The following is a 22,948-nucleotide window of genomic DNA, read 5'->3' as shown; positions in this document are numbered from 1 at the left end:
AGGGTGTATTTATGAGGGATGTGTACAGCGTCAGATGTTAACTGATCACTCTGAAGAACACGGAGATACATCAGTGTCAAACAGTATTTTTAGCGCCTCACAGAAATTAAAGGGACCTCACCTTATGTCACCATTTCGGTGGCTGATCGAATTGTATAATATTCAGATTTGTGGGGAATTCATGCAAGATAGTGGCCCAATGTTGAACTCGATGAGAACTTGATGACAGACTTGTTGTCACACTTGTTGTCAAGGTTCCAGTCGACTACATCTGAGCATTACAACATTCGCCATACTGTACACAAAACACATTGCAACCTCTTCATATCTGCACTGGCCGTCTGAGGACAAGTGATGCACTTCTTGCGACATTCTGTGTCATCCCCTACCATAGGTCGGTAACTGGCAGCAGCCGGACCAGGTAATTGCTTTATTGCATTATCACCACAAAAAAATAGTTGCCATGACTGGGAACCAAGAACTGCTAATGAATGGCATCACGCTTTGTTCACCGATGAGTTGCAGTTCTGCACTACCACAGATGACCTTAGTCGGAGAGTATGACGGCGACCCGGCCAGAGGACCCATTCTCCAAATGTTCTGGAGATGCACAGCGGTCTTAGCTCCTCACGGCATAGTGTACTTGGTACGACTTCAGCTCAAGGCTGGTAGTGATTGTGGGAAGTCTGGCAGCATAATGGTTCAGCACGGTGATCCTGCAGCATCATGTTTTGTCTCTGAAATGCCAGTACCATGCTGCAATTTTAAAACAGGGCTATGCTTGTCTACAGATGGCATATGTCTTTGTGAACTGCACGATTCTGAGGTACTCCTGTGGCCAGCAGGATCCCCTGATCTGTCCCCCACAGAACATGTGTGCGAGCAGCTAGCATGCCAACTCCATCCCATTGCCAGTATTCAGGATATCAAGGACCTGTTACAAGAGTTGTGGGCTACCATGCCACAAGAGACGATAACGAATTTATGACTGTAGTATCACCCCACAGGCGTCGCAGAGTTGGCAACAAAATTGCAAGTTTCATTTAGATGGCAACAGTGGTTGCACAGTATCTGTCGAACACAGTGGTGTGGACCCGCTGAGCCAAGCCTGCAATGGCTCTGGACACGGAACGCCCTTTGCTGCCGTGATATAGGACAGCCGGTGGCAGCCACTCAACACATTTGCACTCGGAATCTCTTTGGTACAACACTACAGTTCTTGATTAATGCAATGAGCCTCTTCCTTGTTGACACTGAGAGCTGGACTTTATTTGTTGCTGTATTATTTGTAATGAGTTTTCATACGTTTGGAGAAACACAAGTAAATCTTCTGTTTTTTTGTGTTAACTTGTTCGTTAATCATTTCTGTTGTGGTCCAGCTTTCTTATGATGATAGTTACCGCACCACTCCGTAGCCACCTCTCCTTACTGTTTTCTACAAAGTAGCACACAACAATGACACCATTCCCAAACCAATGAGGGTATGTGTCTGGGCAGGAGGGGGTACAATGTCATTCTGATAAATGGACTCAAACTGCCAAGTTATTTGTAAATGTGACTCGATTTTCTATCTTCATTTCTGGGTGCTTCATCTTTTGTTAGACAGCGTAAATTAAAACAAATACAGTCATGCTCATAAATTAAGGATAATGCTGACACTTGGTGAAACAACGCTCTGGTGGGAGGTTTGTAGGTTTAAATCACCTCGGGGTACGACCATGCGGTGCATTTGACCTGCGGTCGTAGCACGGTGGCGCTGGCAGCAGTCCACATACGCAGAGGTGCATGACAGAGTACGGTGTAGCGAGTAGGTGTGCAGACGTTTTCAGACGTGCTAATGACTGTGTGTTGAAAATGGCTCAAAGAACACAAATTGATGACATTATGAGGGGTAGAATACTAGGGCGACTGCAGGCTGGTCAAACACAGCAGATCGCAGCAGGGCCCTCCGTGTGCCACAAAGTGTGATCTCAAGATTATGGCAACGATTCTAGCAGACAAGAAACGTGTCCAGGAGCTACAATACGGGACGTCCACAAGGTACAACACCAGAAGAAGACCGATATCTCACCATCAGTGCCCGCAGACTGCCACGGAATACTGCAGGTAGCCTTGCTCGGGACCTTACCGCAGCCACTAGAACAGTTGTCTCCAGACATACAGTCTACAGACGACTGAACAGACATGGTTTATTCGTCCGGAGACCTGCAAGGTGCAATCCACAGACCCCTGGTCACAGGAGAGCCCCTAAAGCCTGGTGTCAAGAACACAGAACATGGTCATTGGAACAGTGGTCACAGGTTATGTTCACGGACGAGTGCAGGTATAGTCTGAAGAGTGATTCTCGCCGGGTTTTCATCTGGTGTGAACCAGGAACCAGATACCAACGCCTTAATGTCCTTGAAAGGGACCTGTATGGAGGTCGTGGTTTGATGGTGTGGGGTGGGATTATGATTGGTGCACGTACACTCCTGCATGTCTTTGACAGAGGAACTGTAACAGGTCACGTGTATCGGGACGTCATTTTGAACCAGTATGTTCATCTTTTCAGGGGTGCAGTGGGTCCCACCTTCCTCGTGACGGATAATAACGCACGGTCCCATCGAGCTGCCATCGTGGAGGAGTGCCTTGAAACAAAAGAAATCACGCGAATGGAGCGGCCTGATTGTCTCCAGACCGAAACCCCATCGAGCACGTCTGGGATGCTCTCGGTCGACGTATCGCTGCACGTCTTCACACCCCTAGGACACTTGAGGAGCTCCGACAGGCACTGGTGCTAGAGAGGGAGGCTATACCCCAGCAGCTGCTCGACCATCCGATCCAGGTATGCCAACCCGTTGTGCGGCCCATGTACGTGTGCATGGTGAACATATCCCATATTGGTGTCAAGGTACATGCGCAGGAAACAGTGGCGTTTTGTAGCTCGTGTTTCGCGAAGCCTTTCTCAACTTATCACCAATACCATGGACTGACAGATCTCTGTCGTGTGTGTTTGTAAAATGGTTCAAATGGCTCTAAGCACTATGGAACTTAACATTTGAGGTCATCAGTCCCCTAGATTTAGAACTACTTAAACCTAACTAACCTAAGGACATCACACACATCCACGCCAGAGGCATGATTCGAACCTGCGACTGTAGTAGCAGCGCGGTTCCAGACTAAAGTGCCCAGAACCGCTCGGCCACAGCGGCCAGCGTGTGTATTCCCTATGTGCCTATGCTATTAGCGCCAGTTTTTCTGTAGTGCCACGGTGTGTGGCACGGTCTGCAGTTATCCTGAGCATGAGTGTAGATTTCAGCCTTAAGCCATTACCAAATGTTACAAGTACAAAAAATGTGTTTATGTCAGTGGCTGCTTAGATACAGTGTAGCGGAATTGAAGACCTGTGATTTGGTCATCTATTTTACTCCACAATCATATCAAGCCAGGAAGTCATGCTAATTGCTACTAAATTAGCCTGTTATACAAATATTGGTTTATAGAATCGAAGGTACATGCTTTGGTGATAACTGTTGATGATACGTACAACACGTTATAATGGCTTAAACTGCAATATAGATGTGGAGTAAGATTTGTTGTACGGTCAAGTCGGGGTTAAATCTTTCAAACAGACCAGTTGTTCTCGAAGGTTAGGTAGAAATTATTCAGCCTTTGGCTCGGGTTCGAACCATACTAACGTTCAATGTCATATCTTTGTACCTATCTGTTGTTCATATTTTAGGAAACCCATGGAAGAACACCTTTGCTTACGCCCTCTCTCAAGGGCCACTTGTATTTGCGCTCGCAATCTCCTGACAGGCTAACTTCAGTGCTAATTAATTCGGAAACAGTGCAGTGTATACAACTTTTTTCTTAACAATTTTTTCTCAGCCGCAACCTGCCTTGCAACATCCTTATAAGACTGTTTATGACCACTGTGTATATGATATGTTTTCTAATAAAACACATTGAATAATTTATTTTATTAATGATAATCCTTAAACAAAAAGTCACCTTTCCGAAAAGGAGCAATTAACGCAATTATCTTGGGGAGAACTTATTTGAAGTCTGGGTCGTAGTTGTAATTCCTTTGGAAAATAAACGTTCACTAGGCATAGATTCTGCAACGACGATACGATACTGTTAAGCATATTGGTACAAACACGGAAAAATGACTTCCATATGCGTCCTTTCCGCCCGAGAGGTTCTAGGCGCTTCAGTCTGGAACCGAGCGACCGCTACGGTCGCAGGTTCGAATCCTGCCTCGGGCATGGATGTGTGTGATGTCCTTAGGTTAGTTAGGTTTAAGTAGTTCTAAGTTCTATGGGACTGATGATCTCAGAAGTTAAGTCCCATAGTGCTCAGAACCATTTGAAAACCTTCTTTCTGCAAATGAGTTGCTCTATTAAGATAAGAACAAAATAGTACACCTGGAACGTTTTGTTCCGATGACGGCGTGTACCACCTGGGGTATAGTTTTGTATCCCGCCTGGAAGGCGGCGCGTGGGTCTGCTCCTGAGGTCTGCAAATTAGGCCGAATGAAGGAAGCGAGTAGGAGCAGGAGAGGTGAAGCACTTCGGTACTGCAAGTAAAGCACCTTTACTGGTGTATAAACATATACAGACACTGTGGTGTCACCGCCAGACACCACACTTGCTAGGTGGTAGCCTTTTAAATCGGCCGCGGTCCGTTAGTATACGTCGGACCCGCGTGTCGCCACTGTCAGTAATTGCAGACCGAGCGCCACCACACGGCAGGTCTAGAGAAACGTCCTGGCACTCGCCCCAGTTGTACAGCCGGCGTTCATAGCAATGGTTTACTGACAAATACGCTCTCATTTGCCGAGACGATAGTTAGCATAGCCTTCAGCTACATTTGCTACGACCTAGCAAGGCGCCGTATTCAATTGATATTGAGATTCTATTAATCTATCATCAAGAGCGATGTTCTACAAATGTGGATTAAAGTTAAGTATTCCAGAAGCTACGTACTTTTCTTTATAGCATTCATTACGTATACTGTTTCAGACCTCACGCCAGCCTGCGTGAGTTTAAGCGCGTGCCTTTCGGCTTCCTCTCATTGTGTCTAGGCTGTCTTGTCTAGACACAACAGACACATTACTTAACTTTTGGTACAGATGAGCACGTAGGTGCGAAGCCGTTCATGGATCAAGGCTAACAGTTGCTAGAAGTTACAAAGGCAAAGTCTATAATGGATATCCCCCCCTGCCCTCTACAAGTAGAAGCTAAGTTGCTAGGTCGTCTGCTCTTGATCAGCTGGGCCGAAAAGAGAGCGGCGCTCATTGAGCTCCACAGCGCGGCTAGAGGGCGGTGTGGTCGGCGTAGTTCATCCGCCCTCGCAGTGACAACCTACCAGCGCGCACCTGCAGTATGGCATCGGAACTATCGATACCGCAGATAGTAGATGTATTGATAGTAGTCTGCCAAGAGATGGGTTAGTGGCATCGCTACCAGAGTGCCATCTGTGTCTATCATTTAATAGGGAATGCTGACTGCCTTAGGGCTCACTGTGCTCCAAACATCTGAAGGAAGCAGGCAACTGAACGAGATTGAAACGGATCAAATAATGGTCCTTCCGGAGAACCACCTCACCATTTCGACGTGCTGCGACACTTGGGCAACGATGCTGATATTCGTGGTCAAGTGGACATTCTCACACACATAGACTTAGTTCTTGCAGCACATACGCCGGCCAGGATCGTCGTATTGTGAGACAAGCAGTTGCAAATTGTGCAGTCACATCACAGGTAAGAGGGTTTGTGAGCCCAGACATGAGCGACGCAAACTATTGCGAATCGATTATTAACTGTGGGACTAGAGGCAGGCACACCTCTAGCCTGTCTTCTACTCACGCCGTAGCATCGATCTGCACATCTAAACTGTTGCCGTCGGAGGATCACTTGGAAGACGGAACGGCGCGCCGTGGTCTTCAGCGATGAAAGCAGATTCCGCCTGGACACAAGTGATAGTCGTTTGCGCTTACTGTGTAGATGTGGTGAGCGCTGTCACGTGGAGCGCATTCGTTTTAGACACGCTGGCCCCACCCCAGGTCGAGGGTGCGATAAGCTACAACTCTTCGGTGTTTCTGGAGCGGACGCTAACAGTGCTCGGTATGTGCATAGCATTGTTACACCAGCACTTACGCCGTTTTTGCCACAGGAAGATGATTTATTGTTCCAAAAGGATAATGCTCGCCCAAACTCTGCCCATGAAACCCATCACGCTCTGCAAAACGTCCAGCAACTGTCTTGGGCAGCACGATCTTCAATAGTGCATGTGTTGGATACGATGTGATGAGAAATGACTCGTGCGACTCGTCAACCAACAAATTTTACAGAACAACGTAGCACAACGTATCCCTAGGACAGTGTCTGCAGTCTGTACGATCGACTGAATGCCAGAGTCAGAGCCAGCATTGCCGCCAGTGAGGGCTCCACCACGTACCAGTATGGGTGTTTCAGCGTGGGTCGATACATGGTACCACAGAACTGTTTGTGCTACTGATATGTGAATGTAATCACCTGAGATACTCCATACGCATTGGTACAACAATAAAACTTGAACGAACTTGAAACCTAATAAAGAGAGTACTAATTTTTTTCCCGCCAGTGTCTTACAGGGTTTGACACGCCATACTTCTTCACATTTGTGTCCTTCCTTTTTTTTCTTGTGACAGCGCGTTGGCTGTCTACGATGCTCCCAGAAGTCTTATATCTGGTTACAGTAGACGAAGCAGCATCTACTCCGATTCACATGAACTACACTGGTGTCCAAAATTAAAACAACAAACGGAAATTTTGCAAGGTTGTTTAATTTTGCCACAAAACAGTATAAACAGATCATAGTAAAGTAGCAACAATATAAAGAATACAGAACGTAAAAAGCTGCATCATTCATAACGGTAGACAAAAATGTTCTTCTCTTTTCCAGCTTAAGGGGCTCCGGAACGCCTTATACTTGCAATGTTAAAATAACGCTTATAAATTACATCTTTCCTCACAAAGTATTTGAGGTAGGATTATTTATTGGAATATGGGCTACAACTTAACACAGGGATTTTACAAAATTTTAGTTCAGTTATTAAAGATGATTTTTTTTCAATTGTAATGAAAATTCACAACATTTTTTTGCAATTTTTTATTTATATATTCAAAAATATACAGTTTTTTGGAAAAAGGCTGTGTTAAATTATGCAGAAGGTACTGTGTAACATTTACTGAAAGTTTGAAACAAATATGTTTGGAAGATCCTTAGAAAACATGTAATTAGTATGAGAAAATAAAAGTTTTGGGAATCGAGCGACAAAGATTGGATTAACTTTTTAGTGCATTCCAGGTCCATATGATGGATTATCTTCATCCTCTGCAAACTCCTCCTCCAGCTTCCTCTTGTTCCTCCTCCTGTTTACTCTTACTTGTATTTCTAGACTCTTTACAGCCCTGTCTGCAGCCCGAAGGCGTTCCTTGTCTAAAGCAAGCATCGCTCGTACCATCTTAGAACCTATCTTCATTCCCATATTTCTAAATACCTTGCACCTTACAATGTTGCCATCATTGAAAGTCGCAACAGCATCATACACACCAAAGTGAAGTGTTGCTATTCCAACAAATACAGTCTTGGGGATTCTCGACCATATAACACTATTTACACTTTCATTGGGGTTTTGAGTTTTTCCGTGAATACACTTTTTCAACAGTTCAGGTGCTGCTAAGTCTCTGAAAATAGGTTTTATCACCTCCATTATTGCATGAGGCAGACTATGCTTATGAGTGTAGACTTCACCAGTTAGCAATCCTTTGTTATATTTACACCAACTGTCTTCTTCTTTGGGACACAAGCTACGTTGGGGATTTTCATCGTCTTTATTGTTTACAGTAATAACACATACCTTTGGCTTTCCAACATTTCTCCTTTTCTTAAAAGCCTTCAGAGGATTTCTAATAACTTTACTTTTACTCATTATTATACTTCAACAAAACAGAGACTCAAGAAACAGAATTAATTACGAATATTTTCGAGATAACGACAGAGTAAATAAACATGAAACAATCGACAATCACACCAGCGATATATATTGAACCATCACAGGTTAGCCACAACACATACTTTATCTCACATCACTAAAATGTACCTGATGACGCCCGGGTTCCCGGGTTCGATTCCCGGCGGGGTCAGGGATTTTCTCTGCCTCTTGATGGCTGGGTGTTGTGTGCTGTCCTTAGGTTAGTTAGGTTTAAGTAGTTCTAAGTTCTAGGGGACTTATGACCACAGCAGTTGAGTCCCATAGTGCTCAGAGCCATTTGAACCATTTGTACCTGATGAACACGGACGTTAATAATAACACAGCGCCACAGTGGGTCACGCCCATGTAGAACACATTTCAAAAAAAATTTAAAAATAGTTGTAGTCTTCGGAATTGAATAAATTATATATCTATTAAAAGGTAATAGTCTGCAGATTCAGAAAACGCAAAAAAGTAAAAATTGAACTTTTCATGATTTTGAGCCTTTCCGGAGCCCCTTAACGGATTGTCACACACGTTCTAACAACTTGTTAACGTGCTCAGTATGGAGTTTGTTAGCAAGAAATTCATGAGAACGGCGGGGCAGGCTTTGAATGATGTCATCAATCTCATGTTGAGGCAATAACGCCTGTCCCTCCTGCAGAGATGCTCTCAAGTCCTGCAGAGTGGTTGGTGGAGGCCGACGTGATGCTGCCCATATCCCCATGCATCCCAGACATGCCCTGTGGGATTAAAATCTGGAGAGCGAGCAGGCCACGCCATGGGTGCAATATCTTCCGTCTCCAAGATAGCATTAACCACCCGTGAGGGCCGGCCGTTGTGGCCGAGCGGTTCTAGGCGCTTCAGTCTGGAACCGCGCGGCCGCTACGGTCGCAGGTTCGAATCCTGCCTCGGCATGGATGTGTGTGATGTCCTTATGTTAGTTAGGTTTAAGTAGTTCTAAGTTCTAGGGGACTGATGACCTCAGATGTTTAGTCCCATAGTGCTCAGAGCCATTTTTGAACCACCCGTGAGGTCGAGTATTATCGTCCATCAGTATGAAGTCTGGGCCAACAGCACCTCGCAGCAACCGTACATGAGGTCCCAAGACCTCGTCACGATACCTGACAGCAGTTAAGCCTTGCCGATTCACCCACACAGTTTCGTGGTGTTCGTGTGGTTAACATAATCCCAGCCCACACCATTAAGGATTTCCGTCTTTTTCCACAGTGTTTGGGTCCCGAACTTTTAGTTCCACATTCGCTCCAGATGCGAATCCGTCGATAATCTTTCTCCAGACCAAATCGCGACTCATCTGTGAAAAGAATATTGGCCCACCGTTGTGACCATGCAGGTGGCATGTTGACGGCTCCACTCTAGACGCCCTTCTGTGAAGGTAACCAGACAGCACTCTGCTGAAGCCTTCTGCACACCGTTTGCCTCGACACAACACGTCCAGGGGACGCTGCGGGTTCAGATGCCAGTTGCAGTGCAGTACTAAGACGGCACCATTGTGCCCTTACAGCCAAATAATGTTCCTCTCTTTCTGGTGTCACATGTGTTCGGCCCTGCACTGGTCTTCGGGATACAGTTTCGGTCTCTATAAACTGTCGTCACATCCGAGGAACAACAGAAGGATTCACATTAAGCCATCGGTCCACATCAGTTTGCGCCTCTCCTGCTTCCATTCTTCCTATGGTCGTCCATAGCAGAGTCTGGTACGTATCTTTTCTGTGCCATACTAAACTGTCTGTGACTGTGCAGTAGTAGTAGTAGCAGTAGTAGTAGTAGTAGCAGCAGCTTTATTCATCTGTAGATCTCTTTATGCAAGGATATAGAACATTTCAAAATATTTATAAGTTTAGACCAATTTCAAATAACCTAATTCGTACACACATACATTTACAGACTTCTAGTTATAGACTATCATTAGATTTGCTCCTGGTATACAATACATTTTTTTACAAATAACTTATTAAATAATGTGATGCTACACTGTTCAGTCATATCTCACTGTCAGTCACTGCACACGCTATACATATATATATTGTGTACATAGTTCCGCGTAGTCAGCACGTACACAACTTTCACACTAGAGCGCGCCCCGCTAAGCACAACAGCGCAGGCGCAGCGCTCGTCCGTCTCTGCACGTAGAAGATGGCGCTGTCTTAGAGACGGACCAAATTCTGCTTCCGCCGATCCGCGTATTAATATGTAACGCAGCCAATGAGATTGCTGCTAATGTAGAACCTTTTCTCCTCGCGGATCACATTCGCGCAGTGGTACCTGAACGCGCGACGTATTAAACGAGTGTACAGACCTCCGATTAGTCAGTCTGCACCGGTCTGTACCAGTCTGCATTTTTCTGTACCAGTCTATAGTCCAGTTTCAGTCTACGCCTAATAAGATTACCATATTCCTGTACATAGCCATGAAGATAAATGTATAGACACTTTGTCAAGTATCAGAGATATGTGAGAATAAGATTAACGTGCCAAGACCAAAGGAACTTAAGATTGTCAATTGTAAACAGCATCCAGAATCAAGTTACGTAATGTCTACGCTTGTTATTATTTTAATAAATGTGTGTGAAAATTAATCAAGTTCTTTTTAAAGTTGGTCACCGTCAATCTGCTACTCTAAGCGTGCAAGTGGCATTTCTATTGTCAGACCTAAGGGCAGAAGATAAACACGCCTCGATAAGACCATGAGACATATTGCTGACACTCGCCTGCTTCGTTAGAGCGACAAGTCAAATAATCTGATGGTGTGTGTACCGAAGGTCTTACAGTACGTACACCACACGTAACATTTCACTCACTACACACACAAACACACACACACACACACACACACACACACACACACACTGGTGATCTCTGGGCCATTTTCCGTACCACAACTTCCCATTTGGTATCCTGAAAAACTGAGTCAGCATCCCTCTATAATTTGTGATATGTTGAGCTCAGAAAGAGGAAGAGGTGTTAGTGTTGTGCTATGCATAGCTTGGGCGTTAGTATTTAAAGACAAGGGAAAAAGAAGGGAAAGAAACCATAGGGTGAAGGTGTTATGTGGAATGTTGGATTTTTTATAATCATTATTATTATTTATTTGCATAACATTTTTTTACCAAACCCCTACTCTGTTTTATCTAAGGAGTCCTTCAATGTATAAAATGTTTTGTATAACAGGTACTTTTTAGCTGTCATTTTAAATAAGTGTATTTTTGCAATTTCTTTTATCACTTTTGGTAATTTATTGCACAGTTTTATTCTTTGGAAGAAATTGCTGTTTTGAGTTTAATGTTGATTTTTTCTTGGTAAAAGTAAGTTGAGTCTAGTTCTTGTTCCATGGTCATGGACAGATCTGTTTGTGCAGTAATTACCAATGTCATTTTTCATGTGTACAACTGACTGGTAAATGTATTCACTTGATGCAGTTAAAACCCCCAGTGTTTTGAACAGATCTTTACAATGATCTCGACTACTGTTCTTGGTTATTATTCTTATGGCTCTTTTCTGGATTTTGAAAATTGTGTTCATATTTTGTGCATTTGTTCCCCAAAACAGAATGCCATAGTTAAGAACTGAGTGTACATATGAATAGCATGTAACTAAAAGACACTGCATGTTACACACTGATGATAGGATTCTAATGACATAACATGCTGATGACATTCTGTTTGCAAGTACCTTTGTGTGTTCACACCACTTCAACTGAGAATCAGTATTTATTCCTAGAAATTTCGCATTAATTACACAGTCTATAGAGGTGTCATCTATATTTAATTTAATATTGTCATTTTCCCTCTTCAAACCGAAATTCATTTATGTTCAATGTCACTTTATTGTTTATTGACCAATTGTAAACTTCCTTGAGAGTTTCATTTGCTTTGTCTGCGAGGAGTTCTCTTGTTTTATCAGTGACTATAGCACTGCTGTCATCAGCGAAGAGGATTTTTTCACTACGAGTAACACTACTGGGAAAGTCATTGATGTATATCAGGAATAGTATTGATCCTAATATACTATCTTGCAGAACTGCTATATTAATGTATTTTGGTTCTGATTAGTGTTTTACTAAATGTTTAGATCTATTACACAGATATTGTAGATGAAGAACTATCCGGCAAACACTACCCCGTTGGATAGGTGCTCTGACGTCATCTTTGGCGTGGTTGGCCACATTCCGTGCAGAACACTATCGTACGGACATCTGTTGACAGTTTGATTACATCATGAGTTAGACACAGAAAGTGGAAAAAGCCGTTTGTTACTTCAATTTTGGACAGCAGTGTACTTTGTTGCTCATAAACCATACTTTTAATTTACTGTATATCTCGTCCGCATGCTTCTGGATCTCTGTATCTTGAAAATGCAAGTTTTTGAACCCCGGATACAGTAGAGTAGCAATTGCTGCATGATCATTTAATTAATTTAACCGATAACGTTTCTTCAGCTGCCTCAATAAAACGTCCTTCCATTCTTTGACAGTTGGTGAGGCTGGTGGGCTACTGATTCTGTTGACAATTAATCATTGGTATAATTTTGGATGTTTAACATCCGTAACTCGATTCAGTAGAAATACTTTAATTATTCGATTCTTAACATATTCAATATCGAAAGAAAACTATCGAATAATTGAAACTTCCCGGCAGATTAAAACTGTGTGCCGGACCGAGACTCGAACTCGGGACATTTGTCTTTCGCGGACAAGTGCTCTACCAACTGAGCTACCCAAGCACGACTCACGCCAAGTCCTCACAACTTTACTTCTGGCAGTACCTCGTCTCCTACCTTCCAAACTTTACAGAAGCTCTCCTGAGAACCTTGCAGAACTAGCACTCCTGAAAGAAAGGATACTGCAGATACATGGCTTAGCCACAGCCAGGGGGATGTTTCCAGAATGAGATTTTCACTCTGCAGCGGAGTGTGCGCTGATATGAAACTTCCTGGCAAATGAAAGGTTTGCAGGAGAGCTTCTGTAAAGTTTGGAAGGTAGGAGACGAGGTACTGGCAGAACTAAAGTTGTGAGGACGGGGCGTGAGTCGTGCTTGGGTAGCCCAGTTGGTAGAGCACTTGCCCGCGAAAGGCAAAGGTCCCGAGTTCGAGTCTCGGTCCGGCACACAGTTTGAATCTGCCAGGAAGTTTCATATCAGCGCACACTCCGCTGCAGAGTGAAAATCTCATTCTGGTATCGAATAATTGTTTATACTTATTTGTATCGGAACATCCCTAACCAGACACCTGTAGGCAACAGCGGGCAGGCGTGTGCGAACACGCGAGTGCATGCAGTCAAGCAGGTAGGCTGTAGCGTACGCGCGAACCCGCAGGCAGTGATGATCAGCTGGTTCACACATGTGCAGAACGCACAGAGAGCGGCTAACTGGCGGCTAGCCTGCACAAGCTATGCCTACTCGCAGTGTTGGAACAACTTAACTGGAGGAAGAGTGGGCACTACATCAGTGGCACCCAGTGGATTTCTGTGCACTGAGAAAAATCCTCAGCCGAAGAGATGTAAACAAGAAGATTGTCAAGGGCGCTGTTTATGCCGGTACCTCAAACGTTTACAGAGAATCTTCGTACATCCATATTTCAACAGGATGAAGGTGGGACACAGCTGGTATAATTTTTATTAAAAATGAAATTCCTCCAGCTGTACTTAAGATTTTATATTTACTTCGCAACTAGTTTCGACGTTGCGTCAACGCCATCTTCAGACCCTTACACTTTGATAAAACCAGTTGTGTGTGGCTCAGTCTAGCAGTCCGCAGTGAGACCAACACGTAACTAGTTACTGCCTGCCATCCATGTGGAGCGCGTGTTGGTCTCCCCGCGGACTGTTAGACTGAGCCACACATAACTGGTTTTATCAAAGTATACGGGTCTGAAGATGGCGTTGACGCGACGTCGAAACTAGTAGCGAAGTAAATATAAAATCTTAAGTACAGCTGGAGGAATTTCATTTTTAAGAAAAATTTACAGAGAAGGAGACAATCTACAACTATCGTCTGTATGCGACCCATACCACAAAAAATGTTAGAGGGAATAGAAAATATCCAAAGAATAGTAGCGCGTTTTGTTACAGCTTCGTTTAGAAGGTTCGAAAGCGTCCTGGAAATGCCCATCCAAATCCAGTGGCAGACATTACAAGAGGGTTTTTGTGCATCACGCTGCAGTTTACTGTGTGTTTCATGAGTTTGCTTTTTTAGAGAGTCGACCGTTGTATTTCGTCCACTTACATACATCTCGCACAAAGACCATGAAGGTGATATTGGAGATTCGGTCTTGCACGGAGACGTAATCAACAATAGTCGTTACCACGCTACTGAAACAGAAAAGGGTGAAAGTACCAATGGTACACAAATGAGGGGGACGAGATTGATGTTTAACGTCCCGTCGACAACGACGTCATTAGAGACGGAGCATAAACTCGGGTTAGGAAAGGATGGGGAAGGAAATCGGCCGGGCCCTTTCAAAGGAACCACATGTAGATGTGGCTTGAATGACACACACGTGGATGTAGACTGCAGGCGACTGTTTTACAGTCGGTAATTTTTTCCCTTTGTGGACCATCTCGTTCTTCAGAGGATCGGGGAATTAGAGCGACGTACCATAGCTGAGTCGTCATTTTAAGTTGCTGTTGACAGTTGCAGTGGACTCGACGCGGCAGCTTAACCAATAAAGTAACGCGATTTTGTAAGCGACTCTACCGCAACTCTTCAGAGTTGTCACAGCTCTGTGGATGACTACTGTTTTCGCCTGCAGCGGTTCGCACTCTGCAGTTGAATGCTGGCAACAGCAGTACGAGCTGACACGGAACTCTTGCGCCATCTCGACTATAGGTCTAGATGATTCTCGGAGTGGTTGTCAGCGTGCTAGATGGCTGCTAAAACTTGCACTCGTTAAGAACTGCACCTTATCCGTTAGCTGTCCGACCGGTGAAACGGTGCAGCATTGAATGAACCCTTACATGATTACGGCTTGTCAGTCAGATCTCGATAAAGTTTCAGAGAGTGATTTGTTGGAGATAACGATATCGTGTGTGAAAAGTCAGAGTTTACTATAACAGCGTCTGCCAGTCATTACCAGTCAACAACAGCTAGTTTTGGTGGTATGTCCGTCCTTGTAATGGATGGTCTGTGGTACTTCGGCCGTTCAAAATGGTTCAGATGGCTCTGAGCACTATGGCACTTAACATCTGAGGTCATCAGTCCCCTAGGACTTACAACTACTTAAATCTAACGAACCTAAGGACATCACACACATCCATGCCCGAGGCAGGATTCGAACCTGCGACCGTAGCGGTCGCGCGGTTCCAGACTGAAGCGCCTAGAACCGCTTGGCCAAAGCGGCCGGCTTCGGCCGTTCACTTACATAATAATGTAAAACAGTACATCCGCCCCTTTGACGTTATTTTATTACTGTATATTGTAACCAAGTTCGATGAACTGGTCACTGTTGGGATCTTGTATACCATTGGAGTTCACCTCCATAGGCGTCAGTTAAGTCCTGAAGATGGTGTATCGAATTACCGGAACTGGTTGCAGTATAATAAAACAACATAAAAACGACCGCTACAGGGGTTTCATTTTATTACAACAGCTACTATCCCAGTACAGTACCCTCGGTCACGATAGAAGTTACTTTTTACATCTGACGATGACTTTTCTCCAATCAAAACAGCAAGAAATCCTCAACTGTCAAATATTTTGTTTGATACTCCATATGGCCATACTTTTGTTAATAGTCGTTTTTGTGGGACTGTGTCAAATGCGTTCCCTGACTGCCTTGATTCGTGGCGTTCTGGATATCATGCGACAAAAGAGAAATATATCTCTGAGTCCAGACTTAATGAACTGAGACTTTACAGCAGATGGGTGCAGAGGATTTTGGACGGCAATTTTATTGAATTTATTAATTTGCCCTTCCTGTAGTCCGGTCAGACTTGGGTTTCCTTCTAACGCACACAGTTTTTCATTGGAGTGATCTATGGATTCAATAGAGGGGTTATTCATCTCCAATTTCCATACAATATCTGGCAGGGATTCCAAATGGCTCGAAGCATTGTTCAATTTTACCGATTTCAGATGTTTCTCAGCACTAGGGACATTAATATCTATTTCATTCGTGTGTTTGCAGTGGTGTAAGAATTGAAGTGTGTTAGTGTTCTAGGAATTTCCTTGCTTAAGGAAAATTTGAAAGCGATCAGCTTTTCTTCTTCACTACCCTCAATATCAGCTCCTGCATCATCCAAGCGTGTCTGGAGACTAGCTTCGGTACCACTAGCTGCCGTTAAACATATGAATAATGTACTGGGTCTTGTGAGAGGTCTTTCGATCAGATTCTGCAACGGTATTCGTTGGAGGCCTCACGCATTGTCCACATGAAAGTCGAGTACCTGTCATTGTATTGTCCTATACTTTGTTTTAAACCTATTGTGTTAGGCGCTTCGGATGGATTTTTCTTAATGAATATTAAAATGGTATGTGTTTCTCTGTTTTTTTAGCCTCGCTGGTCACATTCCAATAGGCGACTCTCGAAACTCGATGTACTACGCCAGCAAGGTAGCTGTGAAGACTCTGCTCGAAGGAATAAGAAAGGACTTGGTTGCTAGGAAAAGCAATATACGAGTTGGAGTAAGTACACTTCACTCCTACACATTACCAGTATTCGAGCTTAAAAGAACGGTATGAATTATATCCTTTGCTCACTCTTATCTTTTAAGTTACTACTTAACAGCAGCAGAAAAAGACGAAGACAACTGAGATCAAAAGATTAAACGTCTTGGTATCTCCATTTAGCGACTTTTAACTATGTAAAATTTGATAAAAGCTCCCTTTCTCCATGTCCTCACAGGACATTTTTTTCATCATTTAGCTTTACGGAAGCTATTAATTACATATACAGATATTCCGCAAACAGTTTTATTAATTTAAGAGAAATACAAAGGCTGAAACAGCTCCTTTGTACTTCGAAACATTAAACTAATGATACAAGTTAAGGCCACAGGAAAACTTTAGCAACTGGATAATTGAGTAGTACCCTGTTGTGAAGCCATCGCACCACTTGAATCACTACTATGAATATTACCCATCAGTTGTGCAGTGTGTGATATTTTTACCGCAACATGTTTCCGGACTACGTTATCTCATTATCAAGTGCTTAAAGCTTCTACGCTATTAAACACCGTCAAAAGTAAAAACGCCAGCAGCAAACACGCATTGACAAACCAAAAAACTATTCTTATATGAACAGCTCATGTTGGCGTGTCACACTGTCAGGGCTCAGTTTATGACTTGCCTTGAGAGTGCAACAAGCCAACGTGAGGTGTTATAGGAAGAGTTTTTAGGTTAGTCAATGTGTGTTTCCAGCTGGAGTTTTTACGTTTGACGGTGTTTAATGGTACGGAAGCTTTAAGCCTGTTGTGGTAAAAATATCATACGTTGGATAACTGATGTGTAACATTCTCAGTAGTGACAAGAACGCCTTGAAATCTGTTTTACTCCTGAACATAGTATATCTACACTGAAGCGCCAAAGAAACTAGTATAGGAATACGTATTCAAATACAGAGATACGTAAACAGGCAGAATACAGCGTTGCGGTTGGCAACGCCTATATAAGACAACAAGTCTCTGGCGCAGTTGTTAGATCAGTTACTGCAGCTATAATGGCAGGTTATCAAGATTTAAGTGACATTGAACGTGGTGTTACAGTGGGAGCACGAGCGATAGGACACATCATTTCCGAGGTAGCGATGAAATGGCGATTTGCTTATACCACCATTTCACGAGTGTACCGTGAATGTCAGGACTCCGGTAAAACGTCAAATTTCTAACAACGCTGCGGCCGGAAAAAGATCCTGTAGGAAGGGGCCCAACGACGAGTGAAGAGAATCGTTCAAAGTGACAGATGTGCAACCCTTCCGCGAACTACTGCTGATTTCAACGCTGGGCCATCAACAAGTGTCAGCGTGCGAACCATTCAACGAAACATTATCGATGTGGGCTTTCAGAGCCGAAGGCCCACTCGTGTACCCTTGATGACTGCACGACACAAAGCTTTACGCCTCAAATGTGTGTGAAATGTGTGAGAATTCTTATGAGAGTTAACTGCTAAGGTCATCAGTCCTTAAGCTTACACACTAATTAACGTAAATTATCCTAACGACAAACACACACACCCATGCCCGAGGGAGGACTCGAACCTCCGCCAGGACCAGCCGCACAGTCCATGACTGCAGCGCTTTACGCCTCGCGTGGACTCGTCAACACCGAAATTGGACTGTTGATGACTGGAAACCTGTTGCCTGGTCGGACGAGTCTCGTTTCAAGTTGCATCGAACGGATGGACGTGTACGGGTATGGAGACAACCTCATGAATCCATGGACCCTGCATGTGAGCAGGGGACTGTTCAAGATGGTGGAGGCTCTGTAATTGTGTGGAGCGTGTGCAGTTGAAGTGATATGGGACCCCTCATAGTCCAGATACGAGTCTGACAGGTGATACGTGCGTAAGCATCCTGTCTTATCATCTGCAACCACTCATATCCAGTGTGCATTGCGTCGGGCTTGGGCAATTCCAGCAGGACAGTGCGACACCCCACACGTACAAAATTGCTACACAGTGGCTCCAGGAACACTCTTCTGAGTTTAAACACTTCCACTGGTCACCAGACTCCCCAGACATGAACATATATTGAGCGTATCTGGGATGCCTTGCAACGTGCTGTTCAGACGAGATCTCCACCCACTCGTACTGTTACAGATTCATCGTGTCAGTTCCCTCCAGCACTACTCCAGTTATTAGTCGAGTCCATGACACGTCGAGTTGCGGTAGTTCTGCCTGCTCGCGGGTGCCTTTCACCATATTAGGCAGGTGTACCAGTTTCTTTGGCTCTCCAGTGTATAAAAGTGGCACTACTGCACTAATGTACCATTGTATGACGTGCTAGGCTCTTAATGGCACCTATGCTTGTTTTCATATCGAGTTTAGGGGGGTAAATTCACCATATTACATCAGACATTTTTCGTGCGACGATCGGCTTTTAGAAATTAAACGGCTTAATTTTATTTATTGGGATTAGTGATAAAGCTGTAGGTGCATCAGCTGTGTCAAATATCAGATGCATGCGCTGATCAGTAGTATGTTATTGTGTTGTTCAAATGACAGTTTAAATTCCGTTATTAACTTCTAGACTAATACTCATGAGAAACTGTTATAAGGCTCATAATTGTAATTATAGCCCTGATGATGAAAATACTGATGGTTAAATAAATACTTCCTAAATCTTTCAGTCTTGCTGCCTGTGGTATTACTCTCTTTCGTCTTTACTGATAATAATCGTAAAATGTTTTTGATCATCTGTCTATTCCTAATATTTAAGATAAGGTATTTTTACATTTGTTGCAAATATTCCAAATTTTATTACTATTTTGAAACTTATTCTGCGCAGTCCAAGAAAATGAATTTTGTCACTTTCGTTAAGAGATATTTGATTTTATTAATACCCTAAACTTCCCTCACACGTATTACATCGCTAGCATTTACACTGCAGAGGAAGACTGAAGAAAACCATGCATAACTTTTACAAAACGCGTCAGTAATCATGTTGAAATCGATGTTCAATGCAAAATACGAAAATTGTTATACATGTTATAGCCAAATTAATTAAATATTTGAATATGTTCTGTAGGTTTGTTATTACTAAAACTTTTCATAAAATACAGTTCTTTTCTTGAAAAGTCATTACTTTGCAGTTTTAGTTAGAAAATGAGAGACTGAGGTTTTGATTATGTATTTTGTGGACTGAATGCAGCACACTGCAAATTGTCTTTGTCACTACATTAAATTGCGTTATCTCTGTAACTTTCTTTTTATTGTTGTGCTGCTATGTGTTGACATTTAGGAATTGTGATAATTACCTCTGTTGAATTTTGTAGGAATCAAAGTATGTGGTGGTTTTCCAGTACGCTGGAAAGTTATTTTTCCTTAATTTGGTCTAACGCTTTTACACGAACACAATCTCGCTTTATTCATAAATTATTAAATTCGTAGTGTTCCTCAGTTATTTCCTACGTTACTCCTTTCTTTTCTATTGTCGCACTGTTTGGCAAACTAGTGGAGAGACCAACATTCTTGTCACCAAGACTGTATAAGCGGCGCTGAAACCATTTTCGTTTGAGGACGTTGCTGCAGCTTATGTGCAACGTAGCACGATTTCACGGGGGGACAATAAGCACTGACATGTACGCAAGGGATTGGTGCATCTTTCCGACATGCATGTGGTAAATGAGGAAATGTGAACTGTTGCGACGTTATTACCAAATGCGTCCAAGCACGACCAACATGCCGTTCGGTGTGACCGAGCGGTTCTAGGTGCTTCAGTCTGGAACCGCGCCACTGCTACGGTTGCAGGTTCGAATCCTGCCTCGGGCATGGATGTGTGTGATGTCCTTAGGTTAGTTAGGTTTAAGTAGTTCTAAGATCTAGGGGACTGATGACCTCAGATGTTAAGTCCCATAGTGTTCAGAGCCATTTGAACCAATTTGAACGACCAACGTGCTGTTATTCTTTTCTGGGCTGCCGAAGGACAAACGCCAGTAGACATCCATCGGATAATGAAGAACATGGATGGTGCAGCATGTCTGTCGCAAACTACTACTGTGGAATGGTGCGCCAAGTTCTGGGCTGCCCGTAGTTCGACACAAGACGTTGGTCGATCTGGAAGCTTCGCACAAGTTACACCAATACCAGTGACAGGCACTCAAGCACCCACCCTATATTCCTGATCTCTCCCCATGCCATTATCACGCCTAAGGTCCCACAAGAAAAGCCTTGGAGGGTGGACGATTCCTGTCGGATGGGGTTGTGCAGCAGGCAGTTACAGACTTCCTCACACACCAAGACACTGTGTTTTATCTAATGAGTATCTTCAATCCGGTGCATTGGTGGGATGATTGTCTCAAAGTTCACCGATTATGGACTGTATGGTCTTCGAACAGAAACTCTTTGATCGCCTATTATACTTTCTTGTTGTAACAACATGTTTAGTACAATTAATTGAGTGCCTGCTATTCCCTCTCATTTTAAATATGAACAGTATTTTTAATTGCTTGTATTTTGATGAGATACATTTTCTATCCATCATATATTTATGAATCTACCAAAACGAACCTGTAATATAAGTGGCATATATACTTCAAGGGTTTATTTATACACTCCTGGAAATTGAAATAAGAACACCATGAATTCATTGTCCCAGGAAGGGGAAACTTTATTGACACATTCCTGGGGTCAGATACATCACATGATCACACTGACAGAACCACAGGCACATAGACACAGGCAACAGAGCATGCACAATGTCGGCACTAGTACAGTGTATATCCACCTTTCGCAGCAATGCAGGCTGCTATTCTCCCATGGAGACGATCGTAGAGATGCTGGATGTAGTCCTGTGGAACGGCTTGCCATGCCATTTCCACCTGGCGCCTCAGTTGGACCAGCGTTCGTGCTGGACGTGCAGACCGCGTGAGACGACGCTTCATCCAGTCCCAAACATGCTCAATGGGGGACAGATCCGGAGATCTTGCTGGCCAGGGTAGTTGACTTACACCTTCTAGAGCACGTTGGGTGGCACGGGATACACGCGGACGTGCATTGTCCTGTTGGAACAGCAAGTTCCCTTGCCGGTCTAGGAATGGTAGAACGATGGGTTCGATGACGGTTTGGATGTACCGTGCACTATTCAGTGTCCCCTCGACGATCACCAGTGGTGTACGGCCAGTGTAGGAGATCGCTCCCCACACCATGATGCCGGGTGTTGGCCCTGTGTGCCTCGGTCGTATGCAGTCCTGATTGTGGCGCTCACCTGCACGGCGCCAAACACGCATACGACCATCATTGGAACCAAGGCAGAAGCGACTCTCATCGCTGAAGACGACACGTCTCCATTCGTCCCTCCATTCACGCCTGTCGCGACACCACTGGAGGCGGGCTGCACGATGTTGGGGCGTGAGCGGAAGACGGCCTAACGGTGTGCGGGACCGTAGCCCAGCTTCATGGAGACGGTTGCGAATGGTCCTCGCCGATACCCCAGGAGCAACAGTGTCCCTAATTTGCTGGGAAGTGGCGGTGCGGTCCCCTACGGCACTGCGTAGGATCCTACGGTCTTGGCGTGCATCCGTGCGTCGCTGCGGTCCGGTCCCAGGTCGACGGGCACGTGCACCTTCCGCCGACCACTGGCGACAACATCGATGTACTGTGGAGACCTCACGCCCCACGTGTTGAGCAATTCGGCGGTACGTCCACCCGGCCTCCCGCATGCCCACTATACGCCCTCGCTCAAAGTCCGTCAACTGCACATACGGTTCACGTCCACGCTGTCGCGGCATGCTACCAGTGTTAAAGACTGCGATGGAGCTCCGTATGCCACGGCAAACTGGCTGACACTGACGGCGGCGGTGCACAAATGCTGCGCAGCTAGCGCCATTCGACGGCCAACACCACAGGTCCTGGTGTGTCCGCTGTGCCGTGCGTGTGATCATTGCTTGTACAGCCCTCTCGCAGTGTCCGGAGCAAGTATGGTGGGTCTGACACACCGGTGTCAATGTGTTCTTTTTTCCATTTCCAGGAGTGTATTATGACTCTTAAAAGTTACCTATTTTTAATCATTCATTTTACTTAATTACAGTTTTGCATTGTTGTTTCATATATTATTTAGAGAATGGAGATACCATTTTTGATCTTGATGTAACATCTTTCTGTCTTGTTTCCCCTTCTATACTCGACAAGCACCAGAAAGCTCCTGGACCAGTAAATGTTTTATTTTCAGAACTGTTCTTTCCTGTGTTTTCCTATTTATTCGATTTGATTGCTTTTTATGTCAACTTTGTTGATATTTAAGAAATTGTGTGGTCTAAACGACCATTTCACAATTCTCTT

General features: G+C 44.1%; 1 protein-coding gene across 2 annotated transcripts in view; it reads left to right on the top strand.

The window, feature by feature from the left end:
- LOC126237464 (dehydrogenase/reductase SDR family member 11-like) overlaps window positions 1–22,948 on the top strand; it is a 135,420-nt gene that overhangs the window by 94,122 nt on the left and 18,350 nt on the right. For both annotated transcript variants that reach the window (XM_049947603.1, XM_049947602.1), the window contains exon 4: window positions 16,510–16,639. In XM_049947603.1, coding sequence (XP_049803560.1) covers window positions 16,510–16,639 — 130 coding nt within the window. The remainder of the gene's footprint in view (window positions 1–16,509; window positions 16,640–22,948) is intronic.

This window comes from Schistocerca nitens, chromosome 2, assembly GCF_023898315.1.
Source record: "Schistocerca nitens isolate TAMUIC-IGC-003100 chromosome 2, iqSchNite1.1, whole genome shotgun sequence".
In the NCBI taxonomy this organism is placed as follows: Eukaryota; Metazoa; Arthropoda; class Insecta; order Orthoptera; family Acrididae; genus Schistocerca; species Schistocerca nitens.
Note: the sequence above shows the minus strand (reverse complement) of the source record. Positions and strands in the feature narration are given on the sequence as shown.